Source organism: Tricharina praecox (assembly GCF_024521635.1).
Source record: "Tricharina praecox strain CBS 144465 chromosome Unknown BZA05scaffold_7, whole genome shotgun sequence".
NCBI lineage: Eukaryota > Fungi > Ascomycota > Pezizomycetes > Pezizales > Pyronemataceae > Tricharina > Tricharina praecox.
The window spans coordinates 527995-547078 of NW_026250409.1; the positions used below are offsets into that span (position 1 = coordinate 527995).

The following is a 19084-nucleotide window of genomic DNA, read 5'->3' on the forward strand; positions in this document are numbered from 1 at the left end:
CCGCTCTTCGTCCTCCTCCAGCTACAGCTCCAGCTACAAAACCTCCCGCTGTAACCCTCAAACCGCCTGAGCTTGAGCTTAAGCCTCCCCCGTCCGCGCACGTACCCCCCGAGATCTCATGATGTCGGCCTGCACCGACATACAAATAGGAAGGAAACAGTGTGCATCTATGCACGCATGTCGGGATTCATAGGAATCGCACGAGGATACCGGTAGTTACCGGTATTCTGGGCAAAAGTGTTGTGATCGTGGGAGCATCTACGAGGAAGCATTGACGAGGAAGGAAGGCAGGAAGGAAGGGAAGCTCCACCTATATACAGCCCGGTGAAGACTAAACGCACGTCCTTGAGGTATGTAGAATCCAGATAATTATCAGCAGCACCACGGTCTACGGGTATGCATAGGTACTTAGGTAGATCCTCGGCCGCGCCCATATACACATATGACATATCTGGGCGCTCCCACTGCCCCTAGTTAGCTGAGTGGATTCCGCGGCCGATTGTCGTGACTCACAGAAACAATGTGGAAATATAGAAAGTTGAATGTGCGCAAGCTGGCTGGCCCGAGATGGCCTGCGCATGCAGTATTGCAGTGTTTCACCGAGAACGGAATGAGTTCGTTAGTTATACCTTATGCATCCATCTGATCCATCTGCGGTGCATCTGCGTCGATACATCTCAATCCGGCCGGCAGACTACTATTGTAAGCACCTAGATATGGACTACACATACACGTGAAGACGCCCGCCGGCGCTGGAACTGGAACTGGAACTAGACAGATGTCAGAAAATCCCCGGCGGCGCCGGTGGCGGCCTCGGATCGATCACAAGTAAACAGTAAACAGTAAACACCGCGGCGTAGGCCATGGATCGATCACAAGTAAACAGTCAACACCGCGGCGTAAACCGTGGATTTTTATACTCACATACATATCAGCATCAATCACCAGTGAAATCTCCAGAGTCACCACCTCGGTCCATTCCATTTCCAATCACTCACGTGTGAATTCTCAAATTCCGAACAAGCAAGTAAGTAAGCAAAGGTAACCATCATTCAAGTCCACTCCTCCCTGTGCGCATAACGATATAGATAGAGTACACCCATTATTCCACGGTGGAAAAACAAACAAGAAAAAGCATCCATCCATTTCCCCAACCGACCCCCCATTCCGCCCATCCCCCACCGACCCGCCGCCCCCCCCCCCCCCCCCCCCCACCATCATCATCACCACCCAGCCCAACCATCATCCCCACCCAAAAACATGAAAGAAAACAAAAGAAAACAAAAGTGAAGAAGGAAAAAAAAAAACAAGCCCGATGCCAGCCAGCCCAGTCAAATGCTACATATGATACTACCAAGTTAAGAACCTACTCCAGAGAGGACCGAAAGAAAACGAAAAAAAGAAAGGAAAAGGGAAAGAAAAAAATAATAGATGATTCCAAATCGCCGCCCAGCCCCCCAGCCCAGCCCAGCCCACCCCAACACAACTAAGAATTGAGAAATGACACAAAAAAAAACAAATGTCGGACAATTGTCCTGCTGTCGAGAGCACGAGAAATCTTACGGAAAAAGTTTAAATAAGAATAACAATTAAGCAAGTCCCGGAAAAAAGTGTCAAAAGATCAAAGCAACCACCTCTTTAGTACTGCGCCTGCCGTTGTGACAAAGGAAACGGTTTTTGGTGACAAAGAACGAAACAAAAAAAACAAAAACAAAAAAAGAGACAAACAAACAAACAGAAATGAAAACCCAAGAGACAAGGGAAAAGGGAAAAGGTTGATTTTGCAAGATCGAAATTGTGGCTGTGAACAAGCATAGCGAGGCGACAGCGACAGTGATAGTGGGGCGAGTGGGTGGGTAGGTGGGTGCATTGTGTTCTGTGGAATGCAAGAAGGAAATCTAGAAGCAGGTTTCCAGCTGCTGCCCTGGCGGGCCCGGTAAAGTCCGGAGACCCCGCGCCGTGGGATGGATTGATGGTTGGATGGATGGAAATGCAGGCAGTTATCGAAACTTTCGTGCTTGTGACGAGGGCATACATGTAAAGTGGATCCCTCCAAATAAATAAGGACACGAATATATGGCACGGAAAGGATGCTCCCCCGGCACCGTGTTCGGAAGAGTGAACAAGGGACTTGCCGGAGGAGGAGTAGGAGGAGCTTATTCACTGGGTTGTCCTGCAGAGGAACCCCCCCTAATGGTGATTTCGCGGAATAGCATGAGTCGATTAGATGTAATGTACAAACTCTGCTTCCTCCGGGCAGACTCCATGCAGACTGTCCGGACCGACCTCGACAACACCGGGAATTGCGGCGGCGGGGTATGAAAGGCCCTTCTCGAGACGCCCTTCAACGGCATAGCCTGCACCGGTGACTGAGGCTGCTCGTTGCTTGATGAATTGGAACGAATTGTGAGCTGAGCTGGAGGGAGTTATGATCTCGTGTACTTCCAGCGGGGTGATGGTGTCGGTGTCGGAACAGAGAGTGACACATGTCGTCTGGGAGTCCGCTCTCGACCTAGTTCCACTGAACGACTTTGTGTGCTCCGAGATTGAAGACCGGCGCTTGGGAAACGTGGGCAGTGAGAATGATGTAGTGGGGTAGTAGCACTCCGCGTTCAGCGCCGCGATGTGTTCGTCGAGTTGCTTCGCCACACGGCAGAGCTCCTCGCGGTAGGGGCGTCCGGGAACCAGTTCGGGCAACGATGGAGACAAGCTGACGGATCGATGGCGCATTGAGATGCTGCTGTTGCGCGACAGCAACGACTCATCGTTGCTGTGGGTGCTCTCAAAACCGCTGTCCCTTGCTCGTTGCGAACCGGCGAACCCGAACGAACTAGGCGCGAACCGAGGGCTAGGTGGGAGGAGCAATCGGTCCTCAAAGATCCCCGTGATCCTCCGCTCGACCACGAGCTCCTCCTTGGGCTCTTCCGGAATTCCGTGGAGCTCAGTGGGAACGATGGTGGGTTCCATCACTGGCAGAGGAGACCGCGGGCGGGGCGATAGTGGTTGGATGATCTCCAGCTCTTCGTCCAAGTCGCCAAGGTCAACTTCCACGTTGCTCGCCTCCTTCTGCCAATCGAAATCGCAATCTTCTTCCGCTTCGTTTTCGTAGCACCAGTCGATATCCTGTTCCCAGGAGTCGATGGCTGCGTTATCCGCAGTGAAGCCTCCATGCAACCTCAGATGCGTCGAAAGCCTTTGCGAAATGCGTCGCGGACGCATGGAGCCGTGTCCGACCGTAGGACTCGCGGGAACGTGAAAGCTGCCACTCAGAGTATCGGAAGCGTGACTCAGTTGCGACATCGGACGCGGCCGTACGCTCAGATACATCTGAGGCATGTATACGACGTCGTCCTCCTCCCCGTAGTTCGATTCCATCAAGTCGGGTGTCGATTGCGTTTCCCGGATCGCAGGCACGTCCGAGTGTGACTCGGAGTAGTTTTCCAGGTCGAAATCCAACGAGTTGTCGGCCCCAGTCGAATTTCGTCCAAAGCTGATGTCATCGGGTGCGATACCCTCATCGAAATCGTCGGCGTTGCTATTTCTTTGGGATGATGACGACGACGCCGGAAACTCTTCGTCGGGATGCTCAGCGATTCTGAGGCAGAGTCGCGACGACCGAAGAGGAGGCGTTACCGTCGTAGGCTCCGGCGAGGTCGACGTGGACGTGGACGTGGACGTGGACGTGGGCTCTACATGTAGAGGCTCTGGGCGAGAGAGCGACTTGGTCGAATTGGAGCGGGAGCGACTCTGCGATCGGTACGTTTCGAAAGTGGCCACGGAATCGTTCCTGAGGTGAGTGGGCATATAGGTCTGGGCCGTTCCTGGGCGCGATTGGGACTCGCGGTGTAGGGCTCTGTTCCATTCCTCTCCCAACTCTTGTCCGTGGCGTAGTCGCGAGGCATCCAGAGGATTGACCTGCGTGATGTGGGTGAAGTTGTAAGGGCCGCTGATGGACTGTTTTGCGTGGGTGACGGAAATCTTTGGCCGCGCTAATTCGAACGTCAGCAAACCGCACCACGCACCCGCTGGGAATGAGATTTTTCCCCGTACTGAGATTGATCTGCTGCGGTGTAGGAGCCCAAGGGCTAGCTCTGAACAGTGTTTCGGACAATCGCGACTTTGACTTTCCATCGTGGGCGCTGTCGGGGACAGAGTTGGTCGAGAACGAGGCGATTGAGGCCAGGCTGCTCTTGGATGACATCTTTCGCAGGATTCTCCGTCGCGAGTATATGGAATTGTTGGTATCGTCGGTCCCTTCGGTGAAGGTCCGCGCCGACGGACTCCGCGGGTCGGCAAGGTGCTCGTCCACTGGGATATCCAAACTCCTCCGTCTCCCGGTGTTGAAGAACGAGACCCTCATTCGCGACTGCTTGCGGTCCCGCGATGGGCGTTCCTGGTCTCTAGATGGCGGTGGCTTATCAGAACAGCCCGCGTACATGTAGTCCATATCGTCCGTCCCTGTGCATTCTTCCGAGCTGTGTTCGCGCGACGAGTTGCGCCTGGTCTTATTTAATAGAAACATGTCTGCTGTTGTGAAAGTCCTGCTTCTCGAAGCCGAGGCGCAATGATTCTGTGTGGTCACGCTTCGCGTCGATATATGGCGGGGGGGCCGTTAAAGGTTATGGATGGGACCAGCAACCGAGTATGGGGCGACACAAGCGGACGGATGCTAGTCGGTATGAATATATTGAGGTTCTCGATCGCAGGGTTTATGGATTTCCCGTTTATAGAAGGGGGTGGGGAGGAGTTGGCCGGTTTTTTTCTTTCTGTTTGCACCAGTAACTTGGTAAGCGCACTGCAGAGCCACGACCCATGGTTTCGGTAGAAGAGGGGGGGGGGGGAGGGTATTTGGAGGAGATGATTTGCAATTTTAGTGAGGTGCAAGGGCCACTGAACAAGCTGACGCAGGAACAGTGTAACGCAAAAAACCCGCTGGCCTTGCAGAGGCAGTAAAGAGCGGTTTTTGATTGGGAAGGAGGAGGATGAGGACGAGGACGAGGACAGCCGACTTGGGAAACCGGGGAGAACAGGCACAGCTCCCACCGGAAACCTGGCCAGCTAAAACGGGAAACGGATTGGATGGTGAGACGAACAACAATGGATTGACTCTAGATTGGCAGAGCGTTACGTGTGAGATTCGAAGGTAATATGGGCTGATAGTGAGGTGCCGATTCAACGGACGGATTCGACGGTTGCACACACACGGCTGGCCAAGGGCTCGAGAGAAGGTAGTGGTGGTGGTGGGACGGAACTCGCAACGAACGCCGCCGGTTAAGGTCTGCAGGTGACGATGGTGACGGCTGTAGCAGTGGTCGATCGAGGAGGGCGAGTGGATATACGGAAGGAGTATGCGAGTATGTGGTTGTGGTTGTGGGTTGTGGTGATGGTGATGGTGATGGTTATGGTGATGGTTGCGGTGGTTGCGATGCGAGTGAGCGAGTGTACTGGGCGTTGGGGCCAAAAGACAATGGAACGAGACGGTGGGAAAACGAAGGTATGTATGTATGTGGGTCAGTAAAGCGAGTGGCCTGGTCTCGGTATGTATGTGTGTATGTAGTGTGTGTGTGTGTGTGTGTGTATGTATGTACGCTCTGCGCGTATATGTACGAAGTAAATATGGCTGGTCTGGCCGTAAAGATCGGAATGCTGGCCCTGGAAGGAGACGGTGATGCAATGCGTGGAAAGGAAGGAGGAAGGAAGAAGGAAGGAATTAGAGGGGACAGAGATGCCGATGAGTTTCACGTCCTCGTTCTTCTTCTTCTCTCTTAGCTGCCGTGGGCATGTAGCTAAGAAGTATGTACAGTACAGTAGAGCACGTTAGCGGCCTTATAGGTTCCCTACCTATAATAACAGCATTAGTGGCAGAACAGAACATCTAGGCGTCTGATGCAGGACAAGGGCGGTGGGCGTGGGTTTTTGTTGTGTTCCTTGTAAGCGCCGAGAAGGCGTGTACAAGGAGCAGAGCGAGTTGAGTAGTTGTAGATGAGTACATAGTTTGAGTACCTACCTACCCACCGCAACTATGTAGATGTGGTTACTTACCTACTTCGTAGCTATCTAGAAGTTGCATACAGTGCTGGCTAGCTGTGAAGCCAAGAAAAGGGGATTTTCTAAGGGAGGGGGGGGAGAAATTCAGAATCGGTAGATGGTGGTGGTGGTGATGGCCGACCATGGGTGGCTATGGCCTGAACAGATGGTGGAGGGGGAGGGATTGGGATTGAGGGAGGGATTGAGGGAGGGAGGGATGGATGGATGGATGGGATGGGATCATGGGTGGGATTGATGGATGTGGAGTGGAATCTGCAGGCTAGCCTTTTCTGCAGCAAACCGTGCGGCCATCTACTATGCCTATAGTACGGTATAGTATAGGGTACTCTACATACATACTCCATCTCGAGCAGCTATCTGTGTATCTTCACTTGCAGTTGCCTTGTCCTTTGCCCTGTCCTGCCCTGCCCGGCCCTGTCGTGCCCTGCCCTGCCCTGCCCTGTACTTACCTGCCTGTCTGCTCGCTCCGCTCTTCCTCATACTCCGCATCGCCCCCTCCCCCCTCCCCACTCGCCGCCAGCGGGAAGCGAACGCATCAGGAGGCCCGTACCCACCGGTACGTCGGTACTTGCCAGGCGAGATCAGACAGAGTGTGCTCTAGGACGGCAATTCTCGGGAACAGCCAGCACATGAGGGGGAAGGTGGAGGGGGAGGGGGGGAGGGGCAGACCGTGAGAAAGTGCCTATCGAGGTACATGAACATGTAGTAAGTACTTGCCCCCTTTGTTATGTACATACGGCGGTAGAGTACCTGTGATTGACGCCCCGCAAGATCCGCAAAGGCCCAGACAGGCTTCCACGAGCTGACGCTGGAGATGGAGACTCGAGAGAAGAAGCTGCTTCCGTCCTGCGAGGCTGCGACAGTCTCCGACACTCCCGGGTGGTCCTCACAGTCAATCAATCCGATATCACCACCTACATACGTGCTCTACCCTGCTTCCGGTCTGGGGGTGAAGTCCGTCATCAACATGCCGCAAAACGAAGCGTTTCCGCTTCCCTCGCTAGCACGTTGTCGACCGCACCGTGACTCGAAAAGGTCAAACGGACCGCTGTTCGAGAGGCCCCAGACCCTGCCAGATCTCACTCACTACTAGTCACTACGTACACTACATGCGCTTACACTACCCTACACACCACCGCCTGCGTACGAGCCTTGGTATGTGTTTACTGCTATGCCCGCATCTAGCGTCAATCCAGCCCGCTGCTGCTTAGACACCAAAACACTAATGGGGGGTTATCTACCGATATCTACCGAGCACTCAATGCCTCCGAGCAAGCCGGCAGGCAGGGTGTAGCATGTACTCTACATCCGTACTCTACCCAGCGGCACCTATGAGAACTTCAGTTCCGTTTCCGTAGAGTATGTAGAGTAGGGTATCCTCACCAATCCTGAGCGATTTCAGTCGTCGGTATGCACACAGGCACTACGGCGGAGATATCGTTTGCTGCGGTAGCGGCTCACCTCCCATCCCTCCACTTCCATGCCGCAATTCCATTGAAGATCGATGCTCCGTGACGTCAACGTTCGGATGCAAATCGAAGAGGCTTGCATCTGGCGGAGGTAGGACGTCCATTGACCGCCCGGGACCCGAGGAGCGCCACCAGCGAGATCGTGTGCGCCTCGTGTATGTACCAATGGTACCTATGGTACATAGATGCCCGTGTGTGTATGCGGAGTATCTACACACCTACATATCTCTGTGACTAAGGTGGAGCGTGTCCCGAATTTCGAGATCTGCCGCACTCTAATACTCTAGTATCTACATGAGTATAGTAAAGTACAGTAGGTACTCGCGCAAAAACGGTGTTTTCTTCTTCATTCCTCGGCGATTGTTTGCCCGTACCTGAATCTGGTGATCCCTCCGCTACCAGGTCATAGCTCGTGCTTCCTGGTGTGGGGGAAGGGGGGAGGGGGGGGCTTTCGGAGCAGAACCCCACCCATCCGTCCACCCATCGAGCGGTGGTGGTGGTGGTGATGGTGGGCACGGCACGATACAGCATCGCCGCAGCCGCGTAGGATATCTAGATGCTTTCTGGGTATCTATGGATCTATCCACGGCATGTACCCAAGTACTCTAGACTCTAGAGTAGAGTACCTACAAATATTTACGCAGCCCGGAAAAACCGGAAACCCCGGCATACCACCATGCATGATAGTGGACCGGCTGCGGCAGCAGCAACTGAAGCAGCGGTCGCCGGTGCGGGTTGCGTCTCCGCGTTGACGAGTCACGGCCTCAGCCACGGCCGCTCGTGCAGGTGCGTACCCAGAGTATGTACTCTGTATGTGTACTCCGTGTGTACGGCTCGTCCGGAGTACGTAGGGCTAGAACTTGTTTAGAACTTGTTTGGCACTTGAGGGGGGAGCTCAGGCCGCGAGCTCCATGTGGGGCCTACATACGAAGTTACGAAGTTACGATGTGATGCGATGGGCTATGCTGTGATGTGATGTGATGTGATGTGATGAGATGCGATGTAGTATGGCAACTATGGAGTGGTGTGGAGAAAAACAATGTGGAGCAAAACCCCTAGATACTCTACTCTACTCTACCCCGTTTCGCACTTTGAAGTTTGAAGTTTGAAGTTTCGAACTCCGGCCTTCGGGGAGTCGGAGACTCGGAGTAAATGTCCACCTTCAGCAGCTCAGCTTCGAAGCCTTCGATCCAAGCCCAAGCGTGGTGGGCGTGGTGGGCGTGGTGGGCGTATTTACTACTCTACTCTAGCATGATGTGTGTAAGCTGAGGCGGCGACGCTGAGGCCTCCTTCCCACGATACATACCCAGGTTACGAGTAGTTATCCTTATTATTAGTAGTAACTACCGGTAGTAGTAGTGGTAGTAGTACGGCCACCGTCTTTTTGGTCCGTCCGTCGTCCGTCCGTCTTGTTCACAGCCCGCATCTCAGATCCCCCCGAATCGGATCGGATCGAGTCGAGTAGGGGGTTTTGCTCACGAGGAGGATCGCGACTTTCAACTTTCACGGGGAGAGAGAGAAGTTTCGTATTGTGTTGTGATGCTTTGACCTCTATGTACTCACTCAATCTGTTTTGCGCAGTTAAGTTGTAAGCATACTTCCCGTTCCGTCATCCCCCCGCATATACGGCCTAGTTAGCCTCCCCCGTAGACTCTGGAGGGCCCAATACGGCATAGATCCCGGGAGATTTTTGACTCCAGTCCTGTTCAGTCCAGGTCAGTCCAGGTCAGTCCAGTTCGGTCCTGTCCACTCCAGTTCGATTCAGTTCAGTTCGATTCTCTGGGTCCGACCGGGGCGGCGCAGGGCGTAAGGTGGTTGCAAGTTGCAACAACCACCACCATCCAACCACCACTCCCCTCGGCCTTCAAAGTTCAATTGTGCCTGAAGGGCGAAGGGAGGGTGAAGGGAGGAACCACATTGTCGGGTAGACGCGCCCCGCACGATCCCTCCCTCCCTACCCCCCCTCCCTCCCTCCCTACCTCCTTCGCGAGCGAGAGAGCGAAGGACAACACGGACCACGCAAAATACAACGAGTAGAGCTCTCTTGCTGATTCAGGCCGACCCCGGCCCACCCCCGGCCCGGAAATAACTTCGGGATCGCTGCTGATGGCGCTGCTGCTGACGATGTTGCTGTCGACGCTGCTGGCGAAAAAGACGAAACACGGGTATCTACTACCTACTACTCTATGTAGTATTATGTGAGCTTTCCCCATCTATGTACCGCACATAGAGTGCCCACTCGAGAATCGAGAATGAATCGAGGGCGAACCGAGGAATCCGGGGAACAACCTGCCTGCCTGCCTGCCTGCCTGCCTGTACTCTACTCTACCACATAGTACTATGCTCTGTGGGAGTATAGATAACTCGCACGGTGCTCTATCTAGAGCATCCCATAGTAGAGTAGAGTATCTAGAGTATAGCCAACTCGGTAGGCTATAGTACATATGTTTGCCCTGGGAGATGAGTGCTACATACGTTTCGCTTGCGGAGATGCAAAACATCTATGTACATAGTGGTCGTGTGGTGTGGGGTGAAAGTCGTTCGGTTGCTCACCAGTCAGTTAACTAACCAGTTCCCTAGCTAACCAGTTATTTCACTTCGGCTGGGTACTTACCGACCGGCCTACTTACGCGTCAGTCCGGGGCGCGGTCGGGCGGTGGTGGTGCGGCGGCGGCGGCGGTGGTGGTGGTGCCAACGTTTCGATCGAGCTCTTGGACTTCCCTCTCGTGGAGTCGTGGTAGTTATCGACGTTCAAAGTTCGGCGTTAGATTCCGAGCTTGTCGTCGATGTTGGTAATAACCTCCCCCCCCACTTTGGCGCGAGTTATTGCTGTTAGCCCTACGTTAGTAGAGGATGCATAGTTGGTGTTGCCCGTGTTGGAGACGTTGTGTCTTACTCTTACATATCATACATCGCCAGTGCTGCAGTGCCGTACTGCTGCCTGTCTGTCTGACTGTCTAACTGTCTACCTGACTGTCTGTCTGCCCCCAAGGCAGTATTCTGCCTTCCTTCCACACTTCCTTCCACTTTGCTGCTATGTGCCATGTGCGCTCGACAGAGGGAGAGGGAGGGAAAGTGACGGAGACCGAGGAGGATGGAGACGAAGACAAAGACGAAGACAAAGATGGAGAGCAGAGCCGGAGACGAGACGGAGACAGAGACAAAACGGAGATGCAGACGGAGAACGGCAGTGCAGTAGTTGAAACCTGATACACGGGGCTGTGAGTCGTGACTACGGTACTCTAGCCCACAGGTTCGCGCTGGTAGGTTTGACGATGTGCCCAAGTACATGTCCGAGTACCCGAGTACCTACCCCAAGTACCCCAAGTGCCCCAAGTACCCCAAGTACCCCAAGTACCCCAAGTACCTACCTTTGAGGCACCTATGCATGTACGCACGCGTCTTGGATCTCACGATGCCCAGCAGCAGCACTTGCCCGGGGCGCGCGGCTGTCTACTATAGGTACTACGGTATAATAGTACTTACTACATACTGGTAACCATCACCAAACCATCACCAACCAACCGACCGATCGACCAGACACCAACCTTCGCATAGACAAGCCAATCCCAATCCCAACCCGAGCTTCCAAGCTCCAAGTTCCAACCAGTGAACTGTTAGTTACCGCACCGGTTGGTCACCGCAGCGGTTGGTTTCCGAGCGGTTGTATTCCGCTTCCGAGACTGCCATTCAAACTGCCTTCCAGGCTGCCCTTCAGCCAACAACAATAACAAGCCAACAGGAACAGCAACAGAAACAGCAGCAGACCCGAGCTCATCGTTCGGGATGCCGCATACAAACCGAAGATGTGCGATGTGCGATGTGCGATGTGCGATGTGCGATGTGCGATGTGCGATGCGATGATGTGCGGTGGATGTGATGATGCTCCGCTCCTTCATGTACGAGTACATGGAGTAAATATCCCGCCTACATATGTAAGCGTAAGCGTGCATCATGCGGCATGTATGGATGTACTGTATGTACGGTCACGGTTGTTGATTCACCATCGTCTCCTTGGGACTCTAGCTCTGCTGCTCCGCGGCTGGTGATGTGGAGTACCTATACATAATAGCATCGGTAAGTAAGCGGTTACAAAGTAGTTGAGTAACTACTACTGCTCTACTGCTCTGATATCATACCCATCCAAGGGGACCCAAGGGGGGAAAGAAAGACGAATGGTGAAGCAGCCAGCCAGCCAGCCAGCCAGCCAGCCAGCCAGCCTGGTGTGGCTAGGTCAACCACGGTAACCAGCCCCTGGACTCTGTGGCAGGAGCAGCCCTAGCCCGCACTTCACACTTCACCATCCCTCATCCCTCCTCGTCGCGCCAGATCTGGCAGCGCCCCACACCCAAGCCGCGAAGTAACGAACACGAAACAACACCTCCACGTTCACCTCCACGTTCACGTTGACCTTCCGCGGCGCGCGCCCGCACATGCCCGATCGGGTCGGTAAGGAAGGGGGGAGGCAAAATGGAGGTGGCTGATGTTTCCTGGTTGGCTTACGGGAGAAACGGACGGACGGACAGATGGACGGACACGGGTCCGTTCGCCTCGTTCAGTGTTGGTATGGATGGTATGGATGGTATGGATGGTATGGATGGTATGGATGGTATGGAAGCCCATGGAAGCTCATGGAAGCCCATGGAAGCCCATGGAAGCCCATGGAAGGTTCGCTAGTCAGGTAGATAAGTACCGGCCCGCCGCGACGCTGTCTGCGTGCGTGACACACACACACACGAATACACGGGGGTGTCTCTCGTCTCTCGTCTCTCGTCTGGCTGGCTGGTGGGCCTGGATTGGAATGGATGTCGGAGCATCTACTGTACGATACATCGGTACATCCTCAGGTACTCTATATCAAAGGGTCGGGACCGCGGAGGAACGCAGGAACACATGAAAGGCGTGAACGCAGGAGCTGCGTTGGTGCGACTGGCGACTGGCGACTGGCGATTACTGGCGGCGTTACCCCGGTGTTCTGTGCAGATATGTCGGTACGGTACACAAGTCCATGTACTGTACTCTACCCTAGCATACCTCGGCGCTGATGACGGCGAGGGGGAGGGGGAGGGGGGGGGGATGATGATGATGATGCGGCGGGGGCGGCGACGGCGGCGGCGGTGGCAGTGGCAGAGATCAACCCAGACCCAGGAGTCCAGGAGGAGTCCAGGACCGGCCCGCGAAGTGCAGAAGGCGTGCAGAAATCGTGCAGCTGGCTGCCCCCGGGGCCTGGGGGGGGAGGATCCGGAAGAATCCCGAAAGAGAAGGTTGTACCGTACCGAAAGTATCCGCCAACGCTGCAAAGCCTGCAGAGCCTGCGGGGCTTTTTCGTTCCCTTGAATGATTAATCCCTTCCCTTTCGCGGAAGAAAAAATAATATGTATGATAACTAATAATAATCCGTCCAGTGCAAGAACATGGGTTGCGTTACTTGGGTTGCGTTGCGTTGCATGCAGGCAAGCAAGCAAAACCCAGGGATCACGGTATCTACAGTTTCTAGGATTTCTAGGTATCTGGCCGGCCACGCAACGTATCTACGGTACTACCCAGAGCACCTAGGCATGAAGGTATTTTCCGCTCACTTGGATCGTGGAACGCCGGTGCGCCGGTGCAGCGTTCGGCAGTGCTGATCAGCGGTGATGACGGTGCAGCGGTGTAATTCCTCCACCGCCGTCAAAAGGAGAAGGAACAGGAGGAGGAGGATGGAAGGAAACACCGCATTCCGTACCTACTGCCCTAACCAACTATATGCATGCATGCTGCCGGTGATGTCCGTCTGTTTGTCCGTTTGTCGGTATCTCGACGGAGCTGAGTATGTACCGTAAGTACATACTTCTGGTAGATATGTTGTTGCTCCGTTCGAGACCCGAGGAGTGCCTGTGTATCGCTTCGCAGGCTAGATATAGTATCGATTGTAGTTTATAGTACTCTACTCCTGGCAATGCCTTGCCTGTGCCTTCTCCGCATCCGTGTTACATACACTGATTATGAAGCTGATGATTAGAATAGATCCATCGGGCCCCCGGGCACCAGGGGCATCGTGGATTCGTGGATTCGTGGCCGGGGCTGTTACATACATGTGTGCGGAGCACGGCCGAGCACCAGGATTCATCATTCCGGCATCTACCTACTATATAGTACGTGGAGTACATGGAGCAGGTATAGGTATAGCTACATGCCAGGTACATCCTTCGATATAGTACCGTTACTACCGTGGAATGCCCGGGAATGATGTGCTCTCGATACCGATGCTGGATACAGATGCTCCGGAGCCCGCAGAACAATGTGATGTGATGTGCTGGATACGATACAGATGCTCCGTGCTACTACTAGTAGATATACCTGGTAGGCGTCCGCCAGCTGGCAGGCAAGGTGCCGGGTTCCGGGCTGGTTATGTAGATACATCTCCGGGGGTCGGGCGTCGTGGGAGGGGGAGGGAGAGGGGCTCTGGACCGGCCGGCCATCTGATCCGTGGCCGACCGGCCGACCGACCGGGCAAAGACGCAAAGACGGCGACCCGATGCATGGATGGAGCAGCAGGAACGGCGGGCAGCTCCCTCCCCCCTCCCCCCGCCCCCAGGCGTAAACCTTCCGGAGCATGATCCTGGGTGGAAACAAGGCTGGCTAGAATAACTGCCTGGTCGGCTTCGAGCCGAGTTGAGCGGGGGGGGATGCAAGGCGAATCCTACTCTACCTGCGGTATCTCAAGACGATTATGCCCCTCTCTAAACGACGAGCGATGAGCGGTGAGCGCGCTCGCTCACCGAAAGTCAGTCGACTGTTGTGGTTGTGCTGTTTTCGCCTGAGGCGCCAATCGAATCGAAAACCGAACGGTCTGGGCGCATGCCGCATGTCTCGTGTCTCGTGTCTCGTGTCTCGTGTCTCGTGTCTCAACCGTATCCTCACCCCATAGGTGGGCCATGTAGACCATGCCAACATGACGGACGACGGACGGCACGTTAATGTCCACCACCACCACTGCCACCACCATCACCACAGTTTGTTTCCCGTTCATTTCTTCCCACCAACAAACACCATCACCACCACCCAATCCTTCGACAACCACCGGAGTCCGCAGTCCAACAGTCGTCAAAGTTCAAACAGCTCGAATCGTGTCCACGGCAACTCCCGAAATAACTCCATCTCCGACGGGCAGGGCGTCGGATTATGGATACGAACCAACGTCGTGCCTCCTCCTGCCTCATGCCTCCTCAATGCCTCCTCCCGCCCCTTCAGGCCCCAGGCTCACTCCGGATCCTATCCAACAGTGCGGTCCAGTGTCTACTCTAGGCTCGCTCGCTCTGCAGCAGGTTCCACTGAGCAGTGAGCACTCCTCAACGTTCTCCATCACACCCATTGCACAAACACACCCGGTCAACCAACACCAACACCAACATCCATCCATCCAGGCCTCCGCTTCGGCGTGCTACTACAGTACCATACTCTAGTGCTCCCGCAGCAACACTTTTCCGGCTTCTCCGCCAAACGTATCTGGATACACGGAAATCCCTCGTCCCAACCGGTTAGCACTTGGACACTGGAAACGAAAGAAAAAAGAAGAAGAAAAAGAACGGAAGAAAAAAAAGTCGCCTTATCTACGCCACTACATATTCCGAACCTCTTTTATGGCAGACCCGCATATACGTATATTCGCCACGATAGGCGTTGATGCGTATTTAATGTACTGGTACAAACGGTACCAATAGGCTCCATGGGAATAAGATGCGGACTGGGGCCCTGGGGGGCGCCCCGCATGAGCAGTACCTAACCAAGTACTGCTCATACATACATACCCACAGACTTCCACCAGTCACGGACTCCCTGCTGGCGATTCGAACTTGAGGCCCGTCTCGCGAGTCGCCACTTGCGGGCTCCAATTGCAGATGTGTATCATATCATATGTACTCGTACATCATACGGTACCAAACCATCGCCAAGCGCCACCCTTGTCCTGGCTGCCGATCAGCCGCTTGTCAACCACGCGAAACTTGAAAGCGCCCGCCGGCCTTCAAGCAGAACCGGACAGTTCATAATTCGTCAACTGCTTTCGGAGCGAAGCAGAAGCAAGCAGGCAGACAAGCCAGAGCGAAAGCAGAGCGAAGGCGAACCAGAAACAATCACTTCCCGCTTGCATTGGCTGCCGCTGCCTCCTGCAGACAAGACGAGACAGGGAAAAGGGGACGGACGGACGGACGGCCTCGAAATTGTGGGATGGAGGGAAGACCGTACCTACTTGGCCGCAAAGAACACCCAGATTAGATCTCTCTCTGCCTGCGGGCTCGGTTGTGAGGAGGATGAGACTCCCGCTTACGGGAGGAGGAGGACGACGCCGGTCAACCACAATCGACGAACATGCTCCAGAACCGGCTCCGAGCATGACGCCTTCCGGGCTCCTATCTCGCTCGAGATGTCACAGGCTCGCAACATCATACCCATCCATATGTATGATATGTGCATGAGCTACTTTTACCCCGCCGCGCCGCCGCCCCCAACGGCCGCAGCAGCTCAGACAGTAGCAACCAAAACCAAAACCAAAACGGCCATCGGCTTCGCTCCGACTCGTACCCAGCCAGCTGCGTCGGCTGCATGTTCACCGCCACCACCACCACCACCACCGCTAGGTATCTACGCTCCCATTCTCCCATGCTCTCATGCCACGAACGTCTGCGATGCAGAATGCATCGAGAGAAACTTGGCGAGAATACATATGTATGTATGTACGCCTCTCCGGCCGCCCCCAATATGAGGTACTATGCACGTTCGGCTGCAACAAATTTCTCTCCCCACTGCCCAGGGCGCCGCGCCGCGTCGGATCAACGTTACGTTAGATACATACGAAGGTCGGATGCACGTGTTTGCAGAGAGAGTGTGGGGCATGCTGACCGTACGGATCGGGTTGTGTCTCGAGAGTCAATGCCGCGAGATTGACTTTTTTTTTTCTTTTTTTTTTTTACACACATACGTACATACAGTACCTACCTCAATGCTCTGCTCTGCTCTGCTCTGCTCTGCTCCGCGGGAAAGGATCGGCCGACCCCTTTACAAACACCCGAAATCTATTGAAACTTGAAAGCCCCCCTCCCCGGGGGGTCTTGATTGCGACTCGCGACAGGCAGCGGGACTAAACTACATACCTACTACTCTACGAATAGCACATCTACCGTACTCTATCTGGCCGGGTGGGGGAAGGAGGAAGGGGAAGGGGGGATGAATATCCAAGTCAATTGCTATCCGAGCCGGATGGTGTGCGTGTACTCCATATGTACAAGTACAATACACAGTTCACGCCTGAATGCTGCCTAGATGGGATTGATTATACATACATCTACATAGAGTACATGGAGCCTGGCTGGCGTCTCCGGTACCGCGGATGAAAGGGTTAGATACGTACGGTACCTATCAACCCGCTCGAAGTTGGGCGTCTAGGTAAGCACGGTACATATGGTACTTACACACTCGTGTATGTATGTAAGTACATACCAGATTGCGATTGCCATGGGCCAAGATAGATAACCTTTACATCGCCGCCCCCCGCCGACGCCGCTACCACGCAGAGGCGTGCGCGGACCATCTGCGACCCATGGCCCAGTGCGAACGAACGAAGAAACGAGCGACCCGTGAGCGATTATCACGTCGAGCAGGCAGGACACATACATACGCACGTACACACGCACATACGTACTGCAGGAAGGATGATGTCTATTTTCATGCGCAGTCTTGTCTGTCTGTCGGCTCGGTTAAGAGTTTTGCTTGCACTTGCTTGCTTACTCGCTCGCTCGCTGCAGGAACACCCGTTCAAAGCATAGCAGCAGGCAGGCAGGCACACATCTCCGTTCGTTTGTTCGTTTCTATGGCCTGTGGCTTGCGGCCTGCGGCGCGCGGCTTCTTCCGCAGGCCTGTCGGTCGGTCGACGTTGACGTTGGCGGCGTTGGCGTTCGCGTTGGCGTCTTCGAAGTTCAAGCGAAGGGCTTGGATGGGGCGCTGGGCGGACATAGGTATGTAGATACCCGTGAAAACAAATCCAAAACGAAAACCGAAGAAAAAACGAAACACTGCCGTCCTGAACTGACTAAACTAGGGCTAGCTACGGTATGGTATGGTATGGTATGGTATGGTATGGTAGGTGTTTACGACCGACTGCTCCGCTGCGATCGACATTGCACTCACTCACGCCGCGCCCAGCACCCCGGGGGAAATGTCTGTGTGTCCGTCCGAAGTTGGGGGCGACATAGGCACTCTAGATACCTAGAGTATTGTCATGCTCGGAAATAAGTCCTGACAGACGCCGCCCCTTGCGAGGATGGATGGATGGAGGGAGGGAGAAGTCGCGTCCAAGGCCGGGCACCGACGCACCGACACACCGTGACTTGACTTGACTTGACTTCGGGCCTCGTTTCCGGTCCCCACTCTCCGGTGAGGCTCTGCTTTCCGGTGGGAGATGCGAGATGGGAGACGAGATAACTATCTACAACATCAAATGTCCGGGCACGGAAGTGAACTCGGTTCTGGCAGGGGGCGGGGGCGGACGCTGGACGCCGGACTCTAGACTTGGAGCTGTCGGCAAAGTGAAATCGATGTCCAATCCAATCCTACGAATTCGTGCGTGATGTGCAGTGAGCCTAGTCTTCCGGCACGTAGTTGCTCTAGGTGAGTCTGTGTGTATTTCATACACTCCCACAAGTCCTCATCGCGGCGGAGTTTCCCTCGAGTCTTGACGTGCACGGTAGGTACCGCCGTACCGGTACCCCACTGCACTCGCGCGGTCAATCCAGGTCAACCCAGATTTCAAGCCGAGCTTCGAAAGTTCGTCAGTTCGTATAGAACTCCCTATTCCCGCTCGCTCGTTCGCGCATTAACTACATAAGAAGTAGGTATTATTGAGGGGTTGTTTTTTTTCTTTCTTTCCCTTCTTTTCCTTTCGACGCTTTGAAAAGGAAAACCCCCCACCACCTCACTGGTCGCTGGTCTCGTCGGCCAACGGCTCAAAACTCAATCGGCTCGATTGCTTCGGCACCGAGTCACGCGAGCTGGGCTGGCGCTGGTGCCATCGTAGGTGAAGTATGTACATAAGTACTTCCTTTTCTTCAGCGTGGGGAAGCGTGGGGCAGCAGTGGGGACAGTGGGGGGAGTATGTAACTATTATGTAGCATCTAAGCATCGTGAACTCTACTGTGCACTCGGCGGCACCACCCCGACCGACCGACCCCGTGGGTGCACTGGCGATCGACATGGCGTCGCACGATGAAATGGCCCATGGAAATGGGTGTACATGGTTAGAGTGGTTAGAGTACTATGTATAGTTAGTTAGATACTCCAGACTCCATAGTAGGCCCGGAAGGTTCCATCTGGACTATTGGTATTATTGGTAGTGGTCGTATGTACGAAGTGGTAGTTACCGAGTGGCTCGGAGATATCCAGACAAACCTAGGCAAACCTTTACCAGAAAAGCGTGGGGAGTTGGGATCGGGGACTGGGGACTGAGGACTACCTAGGTAGGTACTCGAGAGTTGAGAGTTGAGAGTTGAGAGTTGAGAGTCCTCATATGATACGATACTGTACTCAGGACTCAG

General features: G+C 54.4%; 3 protein-coding genes across 3 annotated transcripts; 2 read left to right on the forward strand and 1 right to left on the reverse strand.

Annotated features, from left to right (window-relative positions):
- Positions 1 to 2223: 2223 nt before the first annotated feature.
- BZA05DRAFT_417220 (uncharacterized protein) lies at positions 2224 to 4447 on the reverse strand (the record flags this gene model as incomplete). The annotated part of the gene is made up of 2 exons (XM_051485452.1): positions 2224 to 3989; positions 4051 to 4447. The coding sequence occupies 2 exons, from the start codon at positions 4445 to 4447 to the stop codon at positions 2224 to 2226; spliced, it is 2163 nt and encodes a 720-aa protein (XP_051341148.1).
- A 10009-nt stretch (positions 4448 to 14456) lies between these two features.
- On the forward strand, positions 14457 to 15146 carry BZA05DRAFT_392295 (uncharacterized protein). Its single transcript, XM_051483079.1, has one exon. The coding sequence runs from the start codon at positions 14477 to 14479 to the stop codon at positions 14960 to 14962; it is 486 nt and encodes a 161-aa protein (XP_051341149.1). The 5' UTR covers positions 14457 to 14476; the 3' UTR covers positions 14963 to 15146.
- A 1876-nt stretch (positions 15147 to 17022) lies between these two features.
- On the forward strand, positions 17023 to 17873 carry BZA05DRAFT_247967 (uncharacterized protein). Its single transcript, XM_051479996.1, has 2 exons — positions 17023 to 17509; positions 17593 to 17873. Exons 1-2 carry the CDS (start codon positions 17095 to 17097, stop codon positions 17784 to 17786), a joined length of 609 nt encoding a protein of 202 aa, XP_051341150.1. The 5' UTR covers positions 17023 to 17094; the 3' UTR covers positions 17787 to 17873.
- The last annotated feature ends 1211 nt before the right edge of the window (positions 17874 to 19084 follow it).